General features: G+C 52.0%; 5 protein-coding genes across 5 annotated transcripts; 2 read left to right on the top strand and 3 right to left on the bottom strand.

Annotated features, from left to right (window-relative positions):
- Window positions 1-614: 614 nt before the first annotated feature.
- On the bottom strand, window positions 615-1,682 carry AYO21_00830 (hypothetical protein; the record flags this gene model as incomplete). The annotated part of the gene is made up of 6 exons (XM_022650817.1): window positions 615-629; window positions 686-821; window positions 884-1,177; window positions 1,246-1,259; window positions 1,311-1,400; window positions 1,473-1,682. 6 exons carry the CDS (start codon window positions 1,680-1,682, stop codon window positions 615-617), a joined length of 759 nt encoding a protein of 252 aa, XP_022516820.1.
- Window positions 1,683-2,603: 921 nt separating this feature from the next.
- AYO21_00829 (transketolase) lies at window positions 2,604-5,132 on the bottom strand (the record flags this gene model as incomplete). The annotated part of the gene is made up of 7 exons (XM_022650816.1): window positions 2,604-2,717; window positions 2,772-4,135; window positions 4,187-4,481; window positions 4,534-4,618; window positions 4,823-4,916; window positions 4,972-5,020; window positions 5,079-5,132. The coding sequence occupies 7 exons, from the start codon at window positions 5,130-5,132 to the stop codon at window positions 2,604-2,606; spliced, it is 2,055 nt and encodes a 684-aa protein (XP_022516819.1).
- Window positions 5,133-6,221: 1,089 nt separating this feature from the next.
- AYO21_00828 (hypothetical protein) lies at window positions 6,222-7,284 on the bottom strand (the record flags this gene model as incomplete). Its single annotated transcript, XM_022650815.1, has 2 exons — window positions 6,222-7,148; window positions 7,210-7,284. The coding sequence occupies 2 exons, from the start codon at window positions 7,282-7,284 to the stop codon at window positions 6,222-6,224; spliced, it is 1,002 nt and encodes a 333-aa protein (XP_022516818.1).
- Window positions 7,285-8,123: 839 nt separating this feature from the next.
- Window positions 8,124-10,262, top strand: AYO21_00827 (hypothetical protein; the record flags this gene model as incomplete). The annotated part of the gene is made up of 3 exons (XM_022650814.1): window positions 8,124-8,151; window positions 8,240-10,125; window positions 10,206-10,262. 3 exons carry the CDS (start codon window positions 8,124-8,126, stop codon window positions 10,260-10,262), a joined length of 1,971 nt encoding a protein of 656 aa, XP_022516817.1.
- An 8,553-nt stretch (window positions 10,263-18,815) lies between these two features.
- On the top strand, window positions 18,816-19,609 carry AYO21_00826 (hypothetical protein; the record flags this gene model as incomplete). Its single annotated transcript, XM_022650813.1, has 2 exons — window positions 18,816-19,100; window positions 19,160-19,609. 2 exons carry the CDS (start codon window positions 18,816-18,818, stop codon window positions 19,607-19,609), a joined length of 735 nt encoding a protein of 244 aa, XP_022516816.1.
- Between the last annotated feature and the right edge of the window lie 1,903 nt (window positions 19,610-21,512).

Below are 21,512 nucleotides of genomic sequence, written 5' to 3'. Positions count from 1 at the left end.
TTTGTAGGGGGAAAAGTTGGTGGTGGTGGTCGAGGGAAGCGGTCGAAAATCAGACCAAAAAGTCAGGCAATCAAAAAGTTCAGCGGCAGGCACGCTATTCCGCATTCGGTAAGGGCCACTATCCGCAGAACGAATTCTTCACTGGCTGCCTTTGTGTCTGCAAGAACAAGTACAAATCATAGGCAGTGGCCATCGCACTTTCCTTGTTAACAGTGAGATGTGGCGGTGGTGGCGGTGTCGGGTTCATCCTTCTCTCACTCCCATCTGCCTTGCTGCTCACAAAGCATTTGCATACTAACTCACTGGAACCTTCCATCCACTACAAAGAACAGCCTCCTGCTTGAACTTCTGGTCGCTGGATGCAGCATGAGACATTGCATCAGTAGCGTGTACCTACCTCGTACATATCCGAGGACTATCCACAATACAATGCACCCTTTAACACTCTATTCTTATGAGTTGTGTTATCATTGTCCTCTAACCCCGAGTTCCTGATATGCTGACACCGGAAGACGATAGCAGACAGGCTTCGTGCTCCTCTGTTCCTGTACAACCCCAGTACCATCCCTGCCTGGTTCCTCCAACTGACTTCATTGCGCAACGACGTCCAGACCTCACCAGGGATGCTCCTACATATCTTGTTAGACAAATAGGTCGTCGCATATCAATGAATAGACACCCTTACCCTCCCGTCCCAGCACCAAAAGGTGCCACTGTCATCCTTCCCTTTTTCTCCAATCACCTTCAACATTTTCGTCACACTTTCTTCGGGAGTAATGATTCCTTCCACGTCCCAGTCCAGGTCAATGTTGGCCATGTCACTGGCTATAATGTCAGCGTCGCTTTGTTCGTGAACAATAGAATTCGTGGTCAAGATGCTTACGTCTGAACTTCACCCGGGTGCATAGCCAGAACACAGACATCCTCATAGCTTCCCCCTTTTCTCTTGAGCTCGGCGGCCATATGCCTCAGCATTTGATTCAAGGCGGCCTTGCTAGCCCCGTACGCGGCGAATCCATCTTCGTGGTCCCTAAACAACGAGGCCGATCCAGAATCAGAGGAAATGAACATAATCTTGGACGGAGGTGCTGCGCTGTTCAGGTTCAGCAATTTCTGTGCGATGATGATAGGTCCAATAGTGTTTGTATGTAGATGCAGGGCGAAGTCGGTAAATGATCTGCACACGGCAAGTAGTCAGTACCTCCTCTAGATGCAATGTATCAAGGTTAGGCACTGTATCAGTACATTTCGGTTGCCCTCTGGACATGCTGTTAGTCGTTCTGTGCGGTCAAGTACGGATATACTCGTACATTGGGATATTTCAGCACTCCAGCGTTCAAGACAATATTGTCAAGGCGCATACCCTTGGCAACCAGCCTTCCCATCGCACTCACAAACGCCTATCAATTGCATCAATATCGGAGGATGATATCACCTCAAAGTGCTCTCAAGGCGACATGCCTGTCACTCACATCGATGCTCGACTCGTCAGTAACGTCGCATTGCTCAATCAAACAGGCTGCAGGTCTCGTTTGTTTTGCAGACAACTGCCATATGTGATTTGCCGTCTCTGGGCTGCGTACAGCCGCGATGACCTGGTTTCCCTGATCGAGCAGTTGACGGACGAGCTCGAGACCTATACCCCGGGAAGCTCCAATCACAACCCACGTCGATGGAGCCATATCTATAGAGGAGCAAAGCAGGCGGGAACAAGATCAGTTATGACATGTGGGAAGTGGAGGCTTCGGCTGCGATTCGGAAGTTTCGCTGGATGCTCAGTGTGTTGGGGATTGGCATCAAACAAAGTCCAAGCGATGTCAAGCGATGTGAGAATGTACTCTCAGAGGAGGAGAAATGATGACTGCGGGGCACTGGATGAGGTCGAAAGGCGCACATGCCGACAGCGGAGACAAGCAACGTCAATAATAATAATAAAAAAGGGCTCGAGAATTGAGGCTCTGGGATTGTAGGGAAGGAGTATCTCCCGTTGTTGGCAAGAAATCACAGGGAACGGATGAGATCGGAAATTGATCCCTGGACTTGACAGGAGTGAAGCAGCAGGACTTGCATCTACTACTGTACGACTAATCCCCTTCCCTTCCACTCAAGGAGCCCCTTGGCTTTGGGCGACGGGGAAACGGGACGAGCTCGTGGTTTCCAGAGAAGCATCAAAGAGGTGGAAAACACCGCTCAGGGTGGAGGTCAAGCAAGCCACTGGTTCAAAGGGGAAGTTGAGCGCTGTTGAACCCGCTAGAGTTGCACCTGCATCTTTACGTACTCGTACCTAGTGAGGGACGAACTGGTAAAGGCTGCAGCCAGACTCCCAAGACTATTGGAGGGAGGAATAAGTGAGGAGCAAATAGTCGATGATAGCATGTGTCGTGATTGAGGCTCGTTCGCAAATGAGAATATTCCCCGACGTCAACACTCGTGTCTCAAAAACCTCTCAGTATTTGGATTTTTTATCATCTTCCTGCGTTTAATCTATCTAGACCGCATCAAAATTTATGCATTGCGTCATCATACACATGGCCCTCGTGCTGACTTGGACGAGATGAGTGGTCAACCCTAATTCACCGACAACTTCCTTCACCCAGGAGTCTCTAGATGATTTGCTGGAAAGCACGGTTGATGGGTGATCGGGGTTTCAGGCCCTTGTAGAACTCGACAGTGGCAACAGCACGCTTGGAAATGCCTTCGGGCGTGAACTCGAATTTCTACAGATTTGTCAGTCACAAGAACGAACATGGGAGGCAAAAACAATCACGAACCTTGTAGACCTCCTTGTATGGGCCGGAAGCTCCGAATCGGTTGAGGCCAAACTGCTCATGTGAATATTTCTCCCATCCGTGAGTCGACATGACTTCGACAGACAGGGCTGGGATGCCGTCGGGAATGACCTTCAGCTGGTAGTCCTTGGGCTGGGCATCAAAGACTTCCGTGCATGGCATCGACACAACGCGTGCAGTGAGTCCGTGCTGGTCCTTCAAGACCTTGATCGCATCGATACAGATTCCGACCTCGGACCCTGTGGAAACGATGGTGATGTCGGCGTTGTCGGCCTCGATGGCAACGTACCCGCCCTTGATGGCGTTTTCGATTGTCGAGTTCTCCAACTGGGGAAGGTTTTGTCGGGTCAGGGCCAGGATGGAAGGGGTAGAGGTCGAAGTCAGAGCCATGTAGTATGCGGCCGATGTCTCATTGCCGTCGGCGGGCCTCCACACCATCATGTTGGGAAGTGCTCGGAAATGGACCAAAGTCTCGATAGGTTGGTGAGTAGGGCCATCTTCACCCAGACCGATGGAGTCGTGAGTGGCGACATAGATGACTCGCTGGTGCGAGAGGGACGATAGACGGACAGCTCCTGCAGCATATGACACAAAGTTCAAGAAAGTACCGCCAGCTGGGATAAGAGTGCCATATGCAGAAATACCGTTCATGATGGCCGCCATCGCGTGCTCTCGAACACCGTATCGAAGGTAGCGTCCAGTCCAGTCACCAATACCCAGGCTCGGGGGTTGGAAGTCGACGGCGTTCTTCCATCGGGTGTTGTTGCTTCCTGTCAGATCTGCAGAGCCTGACAACAGCTCCGGGACAGCTTCGTGGATGCTCTCTAGGACCTTCTCAGAGGTCTTGCGGGTGGCTTCCGCAGCATCAGTCGGCTTCCACACTGGCAAGCTCTTCTCCCATCCTTCGGGAAGCTTGCGGGACAGACGACGGGAGAAGTCTTTGGCCAAATCTGGGAACTCGCTTGAATATTTCTTGAACAGATCGTTCCAAGCCTGCTCGGCAGCGGCACCCTCAGCGGCGTGCTTGTTGTACAAATCGTACACTTCCTGGGGAACCACGAACGATTCCTCAGGGTTGAAACCAAACTTCTTCTTGACTTGCGCGGCATCATCGGCCTTGAGGGGGTTGCCGTGCACGCCACCTGTGCCTTGCAGCTTGGAGCCGAAACCGATGGTGGTAGTGAGCTTGATCATGGAAGGCTTGTCTTTGACCTCCTGGGCCTTCTTGATGGCAGCTTCAATACCATCAAGGTCGTGATCGCCGTCCTTGACATGCTGAACATGCCATCCGTAGGCCTCAAATCGTTTGGAAACGTCCTCCGTGAAGGCGACTTTGGTGTCACCATCTGTCCTTGATTAGCGATCGTATTTGCCCGGTTCGTCGAGGCTATTCTTACCAATGGAAATATGGTTATCGTCGTAGATGCAAATCAGGTTGCCCAGCTGCAAATGTCCAGCGACAGAAGCAGCTTCGCTTGCAACACCTTCCATGGCGCAGCCATCACCGAAAAAGCAATAGGTGTAGTTGTTGAGGAGGTCATAACCAGGTTTGTTGAAAACAGCGCCGGTGTGAGCTTGAGCAATCGCCAGACCAACGGCATTGCTAAAACCCTGGCCCAGAGGACCGGTGGTCACTTCAACACCAGGAGTGTCATTTGCTTCAGGATGGCCGGGGGTGATGCTGTCAACTTGCTACTCTGAGTGTGAGCTTTGGTCAACAGGAGGTTGGAACTGTTGGACATACTCGGAAGTGTTTCAGGTCGTCCATTGAGACGGCATAGCCGAACAGATGGAGGAGAGCATATTGGAGCATACAGCCGTGACCATTCCTGAACAAAGTAGTCAGCAACAGGACTAGTATCTCGTGATTTTATGCCGGAAGAGAAGGCTATCACGGGAGACGAGGAATGTCAATGGCAACCACAAGTAGCCAAGTTCAAACCACCCCGCTGTTCGTGCATACAATCTTTTCCTCATCTTCCTCTACTTCTCCTCCTCTTCCTTGTGATGTCTTTGAATGTGGTCATACTCACGATAGGACAAATCGATCGCGGTTGATGTAGTCGGGGTTTTTGGGATTGAAGGTCATGAACTTGTTGAAAAGAACGTGGGCCACCGGGGCCATGCCTGGAAGAAGGACTCGTCAGATGTGGTTCTTTCATCGGTCAAATGAATCACCTACCCATAGGAGCACCCGGGTGGCCGCTGTTGGCCTTGAGGGTGGCATCGACCTGAATCAATAGCAGTCAGGAGATGTGAAAATGACCATGGAGGGGCAGAGAGCCATACCGCAAGCAGTCGGATGGTGTTGATAGCCTTCCAATCGAGATCAGAGTACCCCATTGTGACAGACTGATGTGAAAACTGGTCAAATTCAAGGTGAACAGAGCAGAGAGAGGAATTCTAGAGGTTCTGCAGAGGCTGTTGAGGAAAAAATTTAGTGACGAGCCCAAGCTGTTGACTTTGACTTGTCGGAACTGCTCGATTGAGGCTAATACTTACGTTTTGTCACCGAGCGGGATGGCGGGGCAATTATTGTCAGGGTTCGAAGCTCCTCAACCCTCTGTCGTTTTGTCGGTGGCGCGAGTCTGATGTTCACTGGTTGCAGGTGGTCTGGCACCCTGCAACTTAGTACCTGAATTCGAGAGCTCTGACTGGCGGGGCCAAGGAAAGGCGGCTTCTGTTCCGGACGCTTCAGGCTGCGCTGTCTGTCTGTTTCGTCTGTCTGGTGTTTGATTCGAGGTGGGCAGATTTCCGGGTCTCAACGAAATTGAAGTTTTCCATCAGGTCCAGAGGGGTCCAGCCAGTGTTAAATATCCTCAGACCATCTACACATTACACCACCACACGCATGCACACCCCCGCCAATAGCATAACCATTCCGAAAGAACAGAAAAAGGCAGCGACATCAGCGTCAGTAATGCTGGATGGGCGGCAGTACGGGATGCAAATCCACACAAGTGCCTGATTACGGCAGCATTTGTTCCACGCAATGCTGACTACGTTTCAGAATGCCCAGTCAGTAGAGCGTTTCCCACTTACCCCTTCAAGTCGATTCGAGGACCTCTGCTGGTCTGGGTTTGACTAATAAGATTCATGATGCTTGCTTGAGAGACACGAGAGATCGAGATTCTCTAGCACGTGTAACACAATCAGTTTCGCTGCTTTTCGTTCCTTGCCCTCCCCATCATAGTAACATCTAAATGTCCTTTAGTTTGAAAAGATAAGGTCAACGGAGCAGGTAAGCTCCAGTTTCACCCAACCTGGAGATATGTACCTTTTTTCTCTGCCACTGGGGGGTAACACCTTGAGACCATGCCGTGCCGTGAATCCATACTGACTGGACCCGCCAATTGTTCCCCTTGGGCGACATCCGCCTCGCCATCCAAACCTCCAACGCCTCGCTATGCAAAAAGCAGTCGCGCTCTTGGTCTAGTAGGATCCGTAACCACCAGCGCCGTAAGGAGTTGTACCATAAGGTGTCGCGCCGCCCCTGAGACCACCGTATGAACTGAATGCTCCATTTGGAGGAGCCGGCTCGTAGCCATCGGGGCTTTGGAGACCATTCATTGCGTCGACACCAGCAGCCTCTGCACCTCCCAGGACCTTGATGGTCTCGGCGAGCTTCTTCTGGATCACGTCGATTCCGCCGCGCACAATGTCGTCCGGTTCAAGAGTGCCGATGCCTTCAACTTCGAAGAAGAAGGCGCTTGGGACAGCATCTGGATCGAAGGCGGCGTCGGCAGCCGATTCATCCCCCTCCCACGTGGCATTGCGCTCGTCCACCGGCCATTCTTCTTTGGCGTCGGTCTCGTACCAGTAATCGACGTGGCGCAGCTTGTTGTTGGGGTCGTATTCAAAGCCCACTGCCGATGTGGGTGCCCATTTTGCGTGCTCTTTTGCAATTCCCTTCTTCGCGATGCATTCCAGCTGAATTTCTTGACCTTGTCTCAATTTGGCGATCAGTGGTCCGGTGCCGTTAGCATCACGGATGACTGGCCGACCGATACCGTCTTGACGAGGGTTCGCGACGATGAGATCGTTAGCATGTACCAGCATCGTGCCGGCTTGAGAACATCGGACGTGCAGGCGGAGGACAACCGAGCAGTACTCGCAGTGGTCGTCGCAGCGATCACAATCCCTGCCATAGTTGAGGTTTTCGTCCACACCTTTACTGATTAGAGGCACAAGACCCAGTCTGTGCGCGAGATATTCGTCAGGCAGAACAGAGGAATTTGTAGTAATGTCCACGAGATCGATCGAGATGGTAGGGATTTCAGCAAGCATGGCGCGACGGAGGGAGTTGGCGAGAGCGAGAGAGCATGACTGTAGAACAAAGTCGCAGCGATCTGGTTCGACCTGTAAAGAGTCAGATTGAGATCAGGAGAAATGTCAGTGTCGTCTGTCTCACTTCTCTCACTGTGACTTTAGGACCAGAGGTCTCGACCCCGTCCATAACATCGTCGTTGAAGCCATTGTAGCCGTTATAAGCCATGGCTACTCACCTCTGCCAGAATGTAGACGACAATCACGGCTCTGCGCAGAACGGCGGTTAAGAGAATCTCACCATGAAGTTGTGGCGCGGACAAGAGAGCAGAGGCAAAGATGAAGACGCGATGCGAAAGAAATCGAGTCGAGATCATGTCACGTGCAGTCCAGCCTCGTTTCACGTGAATATTGCGGATTGTCACTCAAGTCACTGCTACCTTGCCTGACTATCACGTGTATGCCTGGGCCTTCGGGTACCTGGCGCGGCACAAGGCTGAGAAAGAGGCGAGGCTGAGGATCGACAGATGGCCCACTCTGACCTGCCAAGGAATGGCCTTGCGTAGACATGGCGTCAACGGCGCCTGCGGGGAGAGAAGTTGAAAAATCATACCATCTTCCATTATTGTGTGATTGTCTCCTGCACTGACCTTCCACCGACATCTCACACTCGTTCAGACCCACCCCACGTCGATTGTTTTGCCATCTCGAAGCTTGTGAAAAGTCTAGTCTGGCAGGTTCAGCAGCATCCGTGCACCTTCTCTACCCGACTTCTTTGCAAACAAAAACGCCAATCGGACCATTCTGTCGACTGTCTGCTATCGGTTCCGGAAGCATCGCACATTCCCCGTCAATCTGTTTCCAGTAGTCTCTAGCATTTACCCGCTCCATTTGATCCAATCCAGGACGCGGTTGTGGTGGAGCTCCATCGTCCTAACGAGGCCTTTTTCACTCATGGTGATGACCTCCAATATCGGGGAATTTGGACCAAAGGCTGGCAGGTGTGATCGCGCGGGACACGGACCTGATAGAAGAGTCTTTGTAGCCTTTGTCGCAACGCATGGCACCATGGATGAGATGGCTGAACAATCTGTTGGTCAGCCTCTGTGTCCACACTTCGATGGTCCTCGCTCAGTTTCCTCCCCTTCCTGCTAATGATTCCGTCATTATAATTCCTTCTCCAGTCAGTCCAAATGTCTCGGTGGCCTACAAAAACGTTCCCGTGGGGACTTGTACAACAGTTTTCGAGACTCAGCAACAATTCGCAGGTTACATCACTCTCCCACCGAATATTTTGGATCCCAGTCAAGGAAACTACACCATCAACACTTTTTTCTGGTTTATTGAAGCGAGACAACTCCCCGAGTCGGCTCCATTGACAATCTTCATCAATGGCGGACCTGGGTCCAGCAGCATGGTCGGTCTATTCCAAGAGGTTGGACCCTGCCAGGTAGTGGAAATTGCCAACGGTCAGCTGGGCACAATTGCACGAGACTGGGGTTGGGACCGCAGCAGCAACATTGTCTTCATTGACCAGCCAGTTCAGGTGGGGTTCTCCTACGATATTCTGACCAACTCCTCCCTTAATCTGCTTGATGAAACCACAGTCACTCCACCAACAGCAGGACCCATCTCGCAGCCTAGCTACACGTTTCTCAATGGCACATTCGGATCGGGAAATCCGTCATTCACAGCCAATACGTCCCAAATTGCTGCCCAGTCGCTCTGGCATTTTCTGCAAACATTTCTCACTTCCTTTCCTCAGTACAATACCGCTCTCCGTGTGCAAGCCAATGAGCCTACGGCCGAGGTCCACCTGTTCACCGAGTCCTACGGAGGCAAGTATGGACCTGCTATTGGAGCTTTCTTCGGCGTCCAGAATGAGCGTCGTCAGACAGATTCCGATTTTGCCAATACGACCATTGATATTACACTGAAGTCACTGGGCATCATCAACGGCTGGATTGATCTCGTGACCCAGACGCCGTATCATCCCAAGTTTGCATATGAGAATACTTATGCCATCGAAGCCATTTCGCAACTTCAAGAACTCAACGCTTTGAGCGCCTACAACAGCGCAGACGGCTGCGAGCAGCGTACTGCCTTCTGCCGTTCACAAGAAGCTGCCCTCGACCCGATGGGCCACGGAGACGTGGATGCAGTCAACGAAGCGTGCTCGCAAGCGCAATCGTACTGCGAAGACTATGTAGTTGGGCCATACACTACATCCGGGCGTTCCATCTACGACATTTCGCAAAGTATGCTCGACCCTTTTCCGGGCGCTCTCTACCTGGAGTATCTGAATGAGCTATCGGTTCAAGAAGCGCTTGGTGTGCCGGTCAACTACAGCCAAGATTCAGTGGCTGTGTTCACTGCCTTCAACACCACCGGAGACTATGCACGGAATAACATCGTCCAGGATCTTGTTGATCTTCTCGATTCTGGTGTCAGAGTTGCGCTGATATACGGGGACCGAGATTACATCTGCAATTGGCTAGGAGGAGAAGCAGCCTCTTTCGCTGTAGCTGGGGCGGCGGGCCCATCATATTTGCCGTGGTACGACGCTGGATATGCCCCGATTGTGGCCAATAGCACCTACGTCGGCGGTGTCGTTCGGGAGTTTGGGAACCTGAGTTTCAGCCGAATCTACGATTCCGGTCACTTGATGCCCGCGTATCAGCCCGAGACCGCCTTCACCATCTTTTCGCGTATCATCCAGGGAACAGACATCAGCATGGGCTTGCCAGCGGACTTGTCGACATACTCGTCGTTTGGGGAAGCTAACTCATCGCACCAGAATATCGCCCCTCCAATGGCCGATCCGATCTGTCACCTTCGCGCCGTCAATACGACCTGTAACACGGACCAGAAGAACATGCTCGCGAATAATGCTGGCGCCATCATCAACGGGGTTTTATACGCTGACGCCACGGACTGGCAGGCACCGGACCCAGGAATTGTCATCATCGCCGGATCGCCAGGCACGCCCCCGGTCAGCATAGTGACCAGTCCACCGATGCCCAACACGAGCATGACGCAGGAAGGGTCGCAAATATCAAGTGCAAACACGGTAAGCACATCGATTATTACAAAAAGCTCAGCCTCGAGCACCGGTACTCGAGAGGCGACGACGACGAAACCACCTCCTAGGAGTCTGCCAACCGGTGTGTATACAGCTACCACCGTTCCTCCAACGACATCCGCTAGCAGAGGAGCGTCTGCTAGCGCGAGTAATGCAGCGTCGTCATGCATACCCAGCAATGTTTTTCGTTCTTTGCCACTCTTGCGAGATACCCGGCCCTCGGTGGCAGCATTTCTTTATGTTGTCGGAGTTCTGAGTCACGTATTTGTTGTCTGAAAATTCTGCGAGGGGGAAGGTACTGTTTGGAGGTGAGAGGCGAGGATAGTCCTCCGAGATGCAGGACAGCATAAGGGCCGTGAAAGAAGATCCCGGAGAGTAAAAACGAAACGACCACGATGTAATGAAACAATTTCCTAGACGAGAGCAACGGATGGGATCAGTCACGATTAGATGGGTTAATGAGGAGCAGGTCAGACAATGTTTGGCATAGGACATGGTGGCCCCTAATGATTGGGACTGTGTGGTCTGTGGCAACGTGTGATGGCTGACTCGATGAGAGACGATAGAAGTGACAGAAGAAAAGTCATCAATTCTCGATAATTCATGTTCCTGCACAGCTCCACGGATCGTAGTGGAAAGGTTCTCTCTACATCTTATGAGCGTGAGCCAGAGCCGGTGAGACGCTGGGGTTCATGATCTCACAAGTCCGTCCCAGCAAGCCAGAGTGGTCGTCGTCGTCGTCGTGATCTGTACCTACCTCGTGCAGTATGAAAAAGCACGATACCCGGAACTTTCTTTTATGTTTGTTCCTTTCTCAACGCGCCAGCGCTCGCGCCATCTTGCGCCTATCCTGTCCTCCGACCCCTACCTAAGACTGCGTCCTCCGGCCTCTTTGGTGTTGATCCTGGCGCTGGTACTGTGGATCCCTTGACGGAGGAGGGGGAAGGAAGAATAGAGGATAGAGAATGCCTGGAGAACCAAGACATAGGTTGGAAGGAGGATGTCAGGGCAAGGCGTATACCGTCGACGACCAGAACGGTGGGAGGGGCAGGCAGACAGTCACGCAGTCAGCCATTCATGGCCAAATGTCTGGTGTAGGGGAGGAGACCTGTCCAAGGCGAAAACCCGAGGGGCTCTGTCTGGCCTTGTTACTGAAGCCTGCCATGGGAATTTGTATCGCCGACCAAACCGAACAGAGAGGGACTGTTGATATTTTCCCTTCTGAGGCGTCGTGAATGTTAATTGTTAGAGGTGATGTAACCTGCAACCTGTAATTAACCTCGTATGCATCGTCCGGTCTCTTCCTGCGCAGCTGGGCATCATCATCTCCATGGTCGTACCTCCATCCCTGCACAGAATCTCTTGTATTCATTCCCTCCCCTCGGCTCCCAAGACATTGACGACTCGCCATCCATGTCAATTCCCCAAGTCTTCCACTTTCCACTCCCCCCTCGAAGTCGAGTTCCATCGTTGCAGATCCCTCTACCTCTACCTCGTTACTTACCTGGTGACATGCAATCGACATACCTTGCTAGTATCTCCCTACCTGCTCTACCTAGGTTGCAAGGATGTACAACCCCATCCTCGGGTACGACGAGTAGTTACCAGCAATGTCAAGCAGGCGAACACGTCTGTCTTACTTGCCTACTTCCCTCGACACGACGAGTTGTTTTTTTAGAGACCTTTCACCTTGTCTTCTGTGGTCTGGTCAGATCTGGTCAGGTTGGGTCAGTTTAGGCCAGGGCATTCAAAGTTGGCGGAACCGGCAAGAGGGGGGAGATGGAAGCCGGGAAAATAAATATGCCTTTTTTTGAGAGAGAGATTTCCTTTTGCTCTCTCGCAAAGCCTGGAGAAAGGAAAAGTCGAGGAAGTCGAAATCCCGGGAGGCGTCTTGTGTCATGGTTCCTGGTTTCTGGCTCCCCAGTTCCTAGTTTATTTTTGATCTGGTGTCACTGGCACTGCGTTACCGCCTGCCTACCTGGGCACTTACCTACAGAGCTACCTAGTACCTAGTACCTAGCTAGCACCGAGTAATGCAGAACGATACTCCGATTCTCGAATAAGAAGTTTCGTTCCAAAACAGGCAATTTTTCTTCTTCTGAGGAGTGACTAATTAGAAAATTACTCAGCTGGGCCAGGGTGCACGCAAGCACGATACACTTGGGTGCGGAACCCCCCCCCCCCCCCCCCCTTTTTTTTTTTTTCTTCGGGGACCATATTCCTGGTCGTCACGGGTAATGCATGCATACCTCGTATAAGATCAGAGGCGATCCATCAGGTCATTGGTCATGGGTCATGTATGCACATAGTCGGTACAAGGACGTGTACATAGAACGAGTAGTAGACCGAGCAGATGCGGCTGGTTTCCTGCGCTATTATGTTATCATCATCATCATCAGCTGGTACACCGGGGCATTGTATAGGCAGGGCATTCACTCTCTCGGAATTTCGGAACCGCAAGAATCAAAATTGCAGCGCTGGAAACCCCCGTTGATGGCCGTTAACGCTACAAGTACGAGGTACTGTACTATCCGCGCCTCGGTCCCGTCAGCCTATGTATGCAGAACCCATGGGACGAAAAAGCACGATGTGTCATCCTTCTCGAAAGCAGTAGGGAAAACCAAACCCCTCCAATTACTCGTTTGAGTAGAAGAAAAGAAGGAAATCACTATACCGAGTACGAGTAGGTTACTCGGCACACGGGCAAAGAAGTCAGAGATGTGTCATCAAGGCGAAGTTGGAGTTCATCCAGTGTCCGCTCCGATGCCGGTTTTGGTTTGGTAATTGGTTGGTTGGTGGACTATTTTCATCAACAGGGAGCAAGGGACATGCATGTACTCGGAATACGAGTTTGTGCATATTCGGTACAGGGGGACATAATCTCCTCGGTCATATGTAGATACGAGTAGGTATCTCGGTATGTACATACCCTATGTAGGTAGGATGGGAGGGAGGGAGGTATGAAACCTTCCAAAGTCATACCTTTTACTACTACCTCGTACATGTATGTTCCATAGCAATCTCCGCCCAAGGGACCATCGGACCATTATTCACACATCGACAGAAAATAGGGGGGCTCATGGCGTCCTCTCGGACTATCGAGTGGTACGTGCAATCCGGAGCTTTCACGAGGTAAACCTCGTAGGGCGTACCACTTTATCCTCGTGGCCTCGTCTGGTTTAGCGAAGACTTGTTGCTGTTTTGGCCCTTGCATGAGGTACGAGGCCGAGTACCTAGGCGTAACATAAGGCCGCCGTTGGTGCGGAAGACGCGCCGCCCATTTACCTAGTAAAGACCTTTGAATAGGTCATTCTAGCCTGGTTCGAACACTTTGGTAGTCCAGGTCGACCATGACAAAGACGAAGATGACAGACGTGTGAGGAAGAAGAAGAAGAAGAAGCAGAAGAAGTCGAGGCTGGGGACTTGAAACGAAGACTTGCTTAGCTGACAAGAGGCCTAGTTACTGTACCAGGTACTTACCTAACAAAACAAACGTCGCTTGTGGCGTCTTTTAGCTTCGCTTCCCAAAAGACATGGGTATTATTGAATCAGATGCGCCTTGCCTGTGCCGCTTTTGGGCCTTGTACTTGTAGAGGGGGTCCAACGAGAGGCGATCGCTGGCCTTGCGTGCCTGGGGGTGGGTGAATGAATCTCAAGAGATTCGGAATCCCGCCGCGGAAAGTTTACGAGGACGAAGTGACTGTTCTGGCCACTCCCAAAACATGACTCGGAACATTTCCCCTCGGGCGATTGGAGGGATTCATCGTTGGATGGTAGATGTTAGATTCCCCAGCCAGGGGATCTTTTTCCTGGTGGCTGGGCATGGCTGGCCCGAGGCTGCTGATGATCAGTATCCTTCTCCACGAAATACGAGACGATGAGCAGCCACGAAAATGCAAAAGTCCCACAAAACTGATCTGGGAAGGTAGTCAAGCACGTGGACTGGAAAGTGGGAAAAACTTCTTGTATTGTTCGTTGAACTTTGTATGGTCGTTCTCAGATAAAGTGCCTGACCGACTAGTCACGTATACAAAGGTACCGATAACTGTGAAATACACCGTATGTACGAGGTCCGTATGGCAGAGATGGTCAAGTTCGGGCCCAGTGGTACCGACTGTTTTTCCCGCGGATACCAAAAACCAAAATCAGAAACACCCTTGGGCGCTTCCTTGGTGGCCTGTACCTAGGTACATACTCTGTTATATCCGAGTAAGCAGTGTACTGCACACATGCCCCGAAGTTTACTCCTTGAGGTAGGCGTGAAGCAAGAGGAGTTTGTTGTTCGAACCTCATTTGCTGGCGTGGTCTTGGTAGCCCTCGTGCTGCTGGATGGCAATGCACAGAATCGTGATGCAGGGTCGATGGAGAGCGACTACTCGGTACAGACACTGCCACTGCCTCAAGCGTGGTCGTCATGGCGCTGAAGTTCACGGCTACTGGGAGTCCTTGGGTACCTCCCTGCTCTTCCCCTGACCTTCGACGCTACTGGGTGCAAGCCAGCAGCAGCGTGTTGGCGCAGTGCTCAACCCTCAATAACATGGAAGTATTTGGACGTGAGGCGGCTGACTGATGATACAGTGAGACCAGCATCATCGGGTTGAGCGTGATCCCATTTCTCCATGTGGAATGGCGTTGGGAGGCGACGCGAGGTCGGTTCTCCAAGTCTGTATGACACAGCATGGGCACCATCGAACGTTCGACTTGACAAATTCTTGTCGGCGATCGGTAGGATCGAGTTTCTTGAGGACGCCATCGACAAAGCACAAGTCTCCAGATCGGGAGATATGTGGCGTACCATCATCATTTTCCGATTGGGGGTTTTTTCCCTTTGGTTTGCTGCAGACTGGGAAACTTGTGTCTCGATCCCGAATGGGGGAGTTCGGCTCGAGGAGAGGAGGAGAATGGAGTGCAGCAAGGCAGAGATGCGTCGACCACGTCGTCTAACGGGATTCAGGCTGGTTGGGTTCTCGCTACCAGCGTGACAAATATCAGAGAACATATGTTTCCGTGGAGCAGCTGGTCGCGAAACGGATGGTGCTACAGCTCCCCATCTCCCCAGTACCTCGTACACTGAGACGACCGACTTTGTGGAAAGTGGAAAAAGGATACAAAGCTAGCATCGGGATACGCCGGAAAAGGACTGAAGCCCTGCCACAAGAGCCTAGGGAAAAGTCCAATTCAACTTGTCCAAGTTTCTAACCTGCACATGTATGTATGTCCCTATCCCTAACCAGCTGCCTGTTGTGGGAGGAGATGCAGCTGACTGTTCTGTGTCAAGAGGGGGAGCTCATCCTATCGCGGTGCCAGTGCCATGCCTCGATGGCAGGAAAGGAAATGGATGATGCATCCAGGTCCAGGGGCTGGTCGACGGCACTGCGTTCAACTTTGACCAAGTCAATACGGAAGTACCAGACCTACCATCTGCAGACGTCGTGCATTGGTAGGATGTTTCCACATTCCAAGCCATTTAGCGGCGGTCTGGTGCGAGTCGCCGAGACAGAACCATGACCTCGGTGCTTGTGTACAGAGCAGACACGGAGATTTGTGGTGGCATTCATTTCATCACCAAACAATCGGGAAAGAGAGAGAGAGAGGCTTTCGCAAGTATCAATTAGGTCATCGCAACAAGTAAATAGAACCGTCGGAAACATCATCGCCATCGACATGCTTACGAGTTCATGTACGAAGAAGCGGTAGCCTTATCCGTTAGAAGGTGGCGGTGGCAGCAGTGAGCTGGATTTTAGATGTATCACGTACAGCATTGTCCCCCAAAACCGGCGACGATCAGCAACTAAGGCCAGGACACAAAATAGAAGCTAGGATTTTGATGTGCGGAAATATTGTACAGAGCAGTCCCACCTTGTGACATGACCAAGGAATATTACGATCGACGACAAAATCATCAAAGGGGGGCCAAGAGCAACTGTTTCCTGCTTTGATGCACATCTCTCGCGACCACCAGTCTATTTTTGTGGTTTGGAAGCGGCCGCAATGGCGGATGTTTCGCACAGAGGCAAGAAGCTGACCATGACGGGATTTCGAGCCGCAGATCAGTCAGATAGGAGGAAGAAGGATGGAAACGAGGCTGCTCTGATGGGAGAGTGGAAATCAAATTTCGAAAATAGGTCGGTGATTCTCGAGAGGGAATGTGTGTGTATGTAATAATGGCCACCACCATGGGCAGATCGCCATCCTAACGATAGAGTGAGTGGCAGTGGCAACACCGATCAGATAAAGGAGGGGGGCGGCGAGGGCGGCGAACAACCAAGTACATAAGTACTCGGTACAAGGTATACGGTAGACTCGGCCGTCGCTAGAAATACTCATACGGCGTCCTTTCGGTAATAATTCATGGACCATCACAAATAGATACGGTAAGGCTTGGTAAAACTGTGGGACACGACCTTCAGACCAAATAAGTCAGGGAACAGTCAGCAGCAAAGCAACGATAGGTAAAGAAGCCATCATGGCCGTGACCTGAAAGGGTAAATAGTCCGGAGCCAGCGGGAAGCTTAAGACGAGGCAGCGTTGAGCTCGATGGATACCGGAAAGGGATATGTAGTCAGCAAATGAGGAGCGGCGATTGGGCCAAACATTTAGACGTTGATCTGTGTAATGCCCCATGCCAAAAGCAGTGAGTTGTAATGCTCGTTAGCTGTAGAGTGGTACCTCCCTCGATACATGGCTGTGCGAGATTACTATGTAATTACTGTGTACCTATCTGCCTACCTGAGGTACCAGTCGCTCTTTCTTACGGGTAATTGTACCCACCTCCTCTTGAGGGATAGTTTGCCGCCAAGCCACAGGTGACGCGAGGGATTCGTGTAGTCATCTGGTGATTCGTCGGAACGCCATCCCTGCAGCTCCACTCTGAGTCGTGTCGCACTTTTGCGGCACTCGCACCAAACAGCAAACCTTCAATTAGGTAAGATATTGCTAATCCGCACCTTCTCCTCCCTTCCCGACCCAGACTGAGTTTTTTTCAGCACAAGCACAACAACCGGCACAGCACATTACAGCATAGCGCAGTGCAGTCAAGCCTCGTTTCCTCTTCCCTCTATTTTCCGCTTCCCACTTCTCCCTCAACTCGGTCAACCCACGGTCCATCCTCAAACCCTCATTACTCAGCAACCGGAGCCTGACCACGCACGCACGTACACACACACGCAACCGACACACGCGCCCATCGCACAACAATCGCCCGTTGCCCCTCCGTTGCCCGAATCCTCGAGACTCTCTTTTCCCTGCGCTGTGCTCGTCCTGCGCCCGTCGATTCGACTGCTGACTTTACATTTCGTCAAGCCGCCCCCCTCTTCCTTTTTGCTCCCTCCCTTCCTAGGTACCAAGGGCCTTGCGCCGGCCGTCTGCAACTCACATAACGAGCTTTGTCCTATCATCTCTTCGCCTCCCTCCGATCAGATATTTCCCTCTGATTCACCTCGTACCCATCCCTTTCGGCTCCAGCGACTTGTAACCTGTTTCGTCGGTCCGGTTCCAATCATTCAGCGAAACTCCACTGGGTCTTCTGTACGGGGGTCACTATTATCATCCATCATCAGTATAATCATCAGCATCATCATCATCGATGCAACCGGCCCTTGCTCCTCGCACGGCTAGCTCTTCCTCCATCATGCCTCAGGTAAGCAGCCAAGCCCACCCTGGTCCTTACTCAGACTGCTGCTTCGTGCTTGTGCAGTCAGTTTTGCCCCCTCCTCCAAGTGGTTCTCGTACCCAGCGCGGCCAGCTTCTATACTGGGTCTTTACATCAAACTTGGGAAGGTGGTTGCAGGGTCCCCAGATGGTTCCAGGAACAAGGGCTTCGAGTCTTTGCGCGCTGCGCATGGTGGTTTATCGCATACCATCCCGCATCATACCGTCGCATGACTCCCCCCATGTTCCATGTTCCAACTTTCCCCCTAGTACCACCCAATCACCCTCCCTCTGCCACTGTCCAAAAGGCATCGGTGCCTGGCTCCATCTCGGTGGCTTCCACCATCCTATTCAAGCCCAAGCCTCCTCTCTGGATCTTGCATTGACCTTTTCCCACGCTGCCCACTTCCCCAACTAAAGTTTTTTTACGGCAAACGTTTCTGACCTGTTTGAGCAATAGGACATTGTCAAATCCGACCACCGTACGTACCGTAATCCTCGACCCACCCTGCGCTCTGCTTCTGGGGCCTGAGACCCTCCGGCCCTCACCCATCACCCGCTATTCCTCGTCCAGCTTTCCTGCACCATCTGCTCGCCTCTTCCTTCTGCTTCCACACATTTGCCCTGGTCGGTTTCCCTTGCATGGCCTACCTACACCTTGCCCGCTGCCTATCGCCGATCCCGTCCGCATTACCCAAATACCGTATTGTAACTTTGGTTCGGTTTTTTGCGGGTTTTCTTACCCTCCTCCCACCCCCCCTGCAAAGAAGAAGCATCATTTATCCTGTCCCCCAAAGAAGCAAGGATATCGAACCACAGCCCCTCCACCCACCCCTGTCTCCTCTTCCCCGTTGCATACATATACCCTCCAGAGCCACCTCTTCTGTCCAGCCTTGTGTGCTCATACCTTGTTGGACTTTTGAGAAACTCTGAATCTTCTCTAGACTGTTTGTGCCTTTGTCTCAATTGCAACACGCCGTCGATCTATCACACACAGTCTCTTCTGTACCACCACATCCCACAACATCATGACATCTATTACTCAGCTTCTTTCCCCGTGGCCGGTCTCTAAGCATTCAATAGTCCTGCGCGAACAACACTATCCTCCACCACCTCAATCATCCATCCTGCCGGACCACCTGGACAGCATGCCACAGCACCACCCCTCACCTCCACAAGATCCTGCGCACAACGACACCGTGACCGGCAGTGCAGAGAGCGACGGGGGCGAGAACAACGGCGACGGTCGTAAAGGCTATGGCAAGCGCGAGCTGAGTACCAGCAAGAGAGCTGCCCAGAACAGAGCCGCCCAAGTAAGCATCACTAGCGTCTTTGCATGTTCGCCCGGTTATGCTAACAATGTCGTCTCCAGAGGGCTTTTCGACAGCGAAAAGAGGGCTATATCAAGAAGCTCGAAGAGCAAGTGCGAGACTACCAGGTTTTGAGCGAAAACTTCAAGGCTGTTCAAGCCGAAAACTACCAACTTCGAGACTACATCATCAACCTCCAATCTAGATTATTAGAGTCACAAGGCGAAGTACCACCGCCTCCCAGCAATGTTGACGGGCTGCAACCCGGCAAAGTCGGTCCTCAACAACCGGGCACCCTGCCCCGTCTATCAGAATTGGGCGCGGTTGGTCAACCGCAGGATGGTCTCAGTAGCCTGCACCATGAACCTCATCGCAGCGGCTATCCCGACCCAACCTATTCGGAGTCTCCCGTCGCAAAACGCCCGAGAACAGGTTCAGCTGAGATGACACCATCCCAAGCAGCATTGCAAGGACCGGCTATTCTGTCGCAGCCGCCTACGGGTGCGCGATGAGACGACTAATTTGTTCAATGTTTTTTATTCCCTTTTACCGCACTGAGCGGGAATACCAATGTCACGAGAGGGCGTTTTGCTCTACAGGGTCAGGGAAGGCATTTCATTTGGGCGTTGGCTTGAGGTCGAGGTCGCGACAAGGGGACGGACCATCGCTGTACTGAACATGAATGTAAAGGCGTTCGGGAACATAAATCAAGGGCGACGATGGCGGAGAGGTCAAGGGCAAAGCAGCTCGGAACCTCCAGGACCTTAGCAGCCTCTGGCTTTTCCAAGAGGCAGCTGGGTGGATGATGACGACAAGCAGGAAGAAGGAGTAGAAACGGGAAGCCATGGCTGGAGAGGATAAAACATGAGCGGCCAAAGACAGTGTGATGGGAGTCAAGCTTTCCTACACGTGTGTACTACCGCGTCAAATCTGGTAGCCAGCAATCTGTACAAGAATGAAAATGGCTGGTACATGAATTTGACGAGTCGACGATAGTGAGAGAGTGCGTGTCGACTCGATTGAGCGAGCCCAGAACCATGAGACAGACATGAGTCAGCCAGCAGGTTGCATAGCTTTGAATGAGGCTTTCCCAGACACGAGAGGAAGCGAGTGAAAGGGCTGTTGGTTGCGGATAGTTTCTTGTTCCTAACTCCGACCAAGAACCAGAAGCGTGTCACTATTAGTGATCCCGACTGTGATTACGCCAATGGGGCCTCATGGTCCGCAAAGGGATCGCATTTTCTGAGCGGCTGTCACGTCTGCGGGCGAAGTCCCATGCAACTCTGCTAGTCTCTAGAAGGACAAGGGCCGACCTCCCCCGTCTCCTCTTTTCCCCCGCCCACAAGAGACAGTAATAGAGAGAGAGTGTGTGAGAGAGAGATTGTGGGAACCGCGGCGGCCGCATCACACGCGGGCTAAGCCTCTCTGAAGGAACGAAGCGAGTGCCTCGTACATGAGGAGGGCATTACATGATCTGGGCTTGTTGAAACCGACGGGAATGAGGCCCAGGCACCTTTCCACATGTGGATTTTCCCAAGCCCCGGCCTGAGCAGGGCATGGTACTACCACGAAAGGCGAAAAAAAGGTCACCCAACTCGTATACCGAGTACCTTTTGTGACACCCCTCTGTCTCTCTTTTTCTTTTCCTTGCTCTCCCCCTTCTTCTTTTCTTAGCCCGTATTCGTACGTGATATTCCTCGAGCACGTCAGCAAGGGTCCGAACGAGAGGAAGCGAGGAGGAGCAGCAGGGGTGCATTGGGCCCGAAAACCTCGATGCGTGGAGAAAAAACCCAACCCAAAACCAAGGACTGACTGACTGAGTATTCCGTTACTCGTACGGCAGTAGTAACAGTCACAGAGACTCTGCCCCTCCCCACAGAAAAACAGGCCCTGGCTCTTTTCTCCTTTTGGGATATCGCAGAGGGCGAGGGAGTGGGCGGTGGGCGGTGGGCGGAGAGCAGCCTAGGAGATATCATTAGCAATGACAGTATGGGGGAAATGCCTGCGGACAAGTGCGGGTAATTGTTTAGTAATGCGACCTGACCTTTTCCATCCACCCCAAATCCCCAAGGTGCCACATCTAATCATATCAGGATGAGATGGTTTGAGTGGTACGGAGCAGGACAAGGGTTGGGTAGAAGAGATTGTCGATACCTTACCTACATAGGTAAGCAATACGGTACTATGCCCGGAAATGGTAGTACTGACAGAGTTTTACAAGGCCTGCCAACTGCTCAGAAAGCGCCTGAATGCCTGGGCTCATGCCTAGAGTACCTAAGGTTCTGGGCGGTAGATTCGAGGGTTGTGGCTTATGTACGGAAACCAGTACCGGTCATTACACAACCATACCGAAAAGGGCAATGTAAAATTACCTAAAGTACTGCATCTAACAGCAAAGCCTGAAATCTGACTGGG

This window comes from Fonsecaea monophora (genome assembly GCF_001642475.1).
Source record: "Fonsecaea monophora strain CBS 269.37 chromosome Unknown Scaff3, whole genome shotgun sequence".
In the NCBI taxonomy this organism is placed as follows: Eukaryota; Fungi; Ascomycota; class Eurotiomycetes; order Chaetothyriales; family Herpotrichiellaceae; genus Fonsecaea; species Fonsecaea monophora.
The sequence above is the reverse complement of the archived record's forward strand: the minus strand, read 5'-3'. Positions and strand labels throughout refer to the sequence as shown.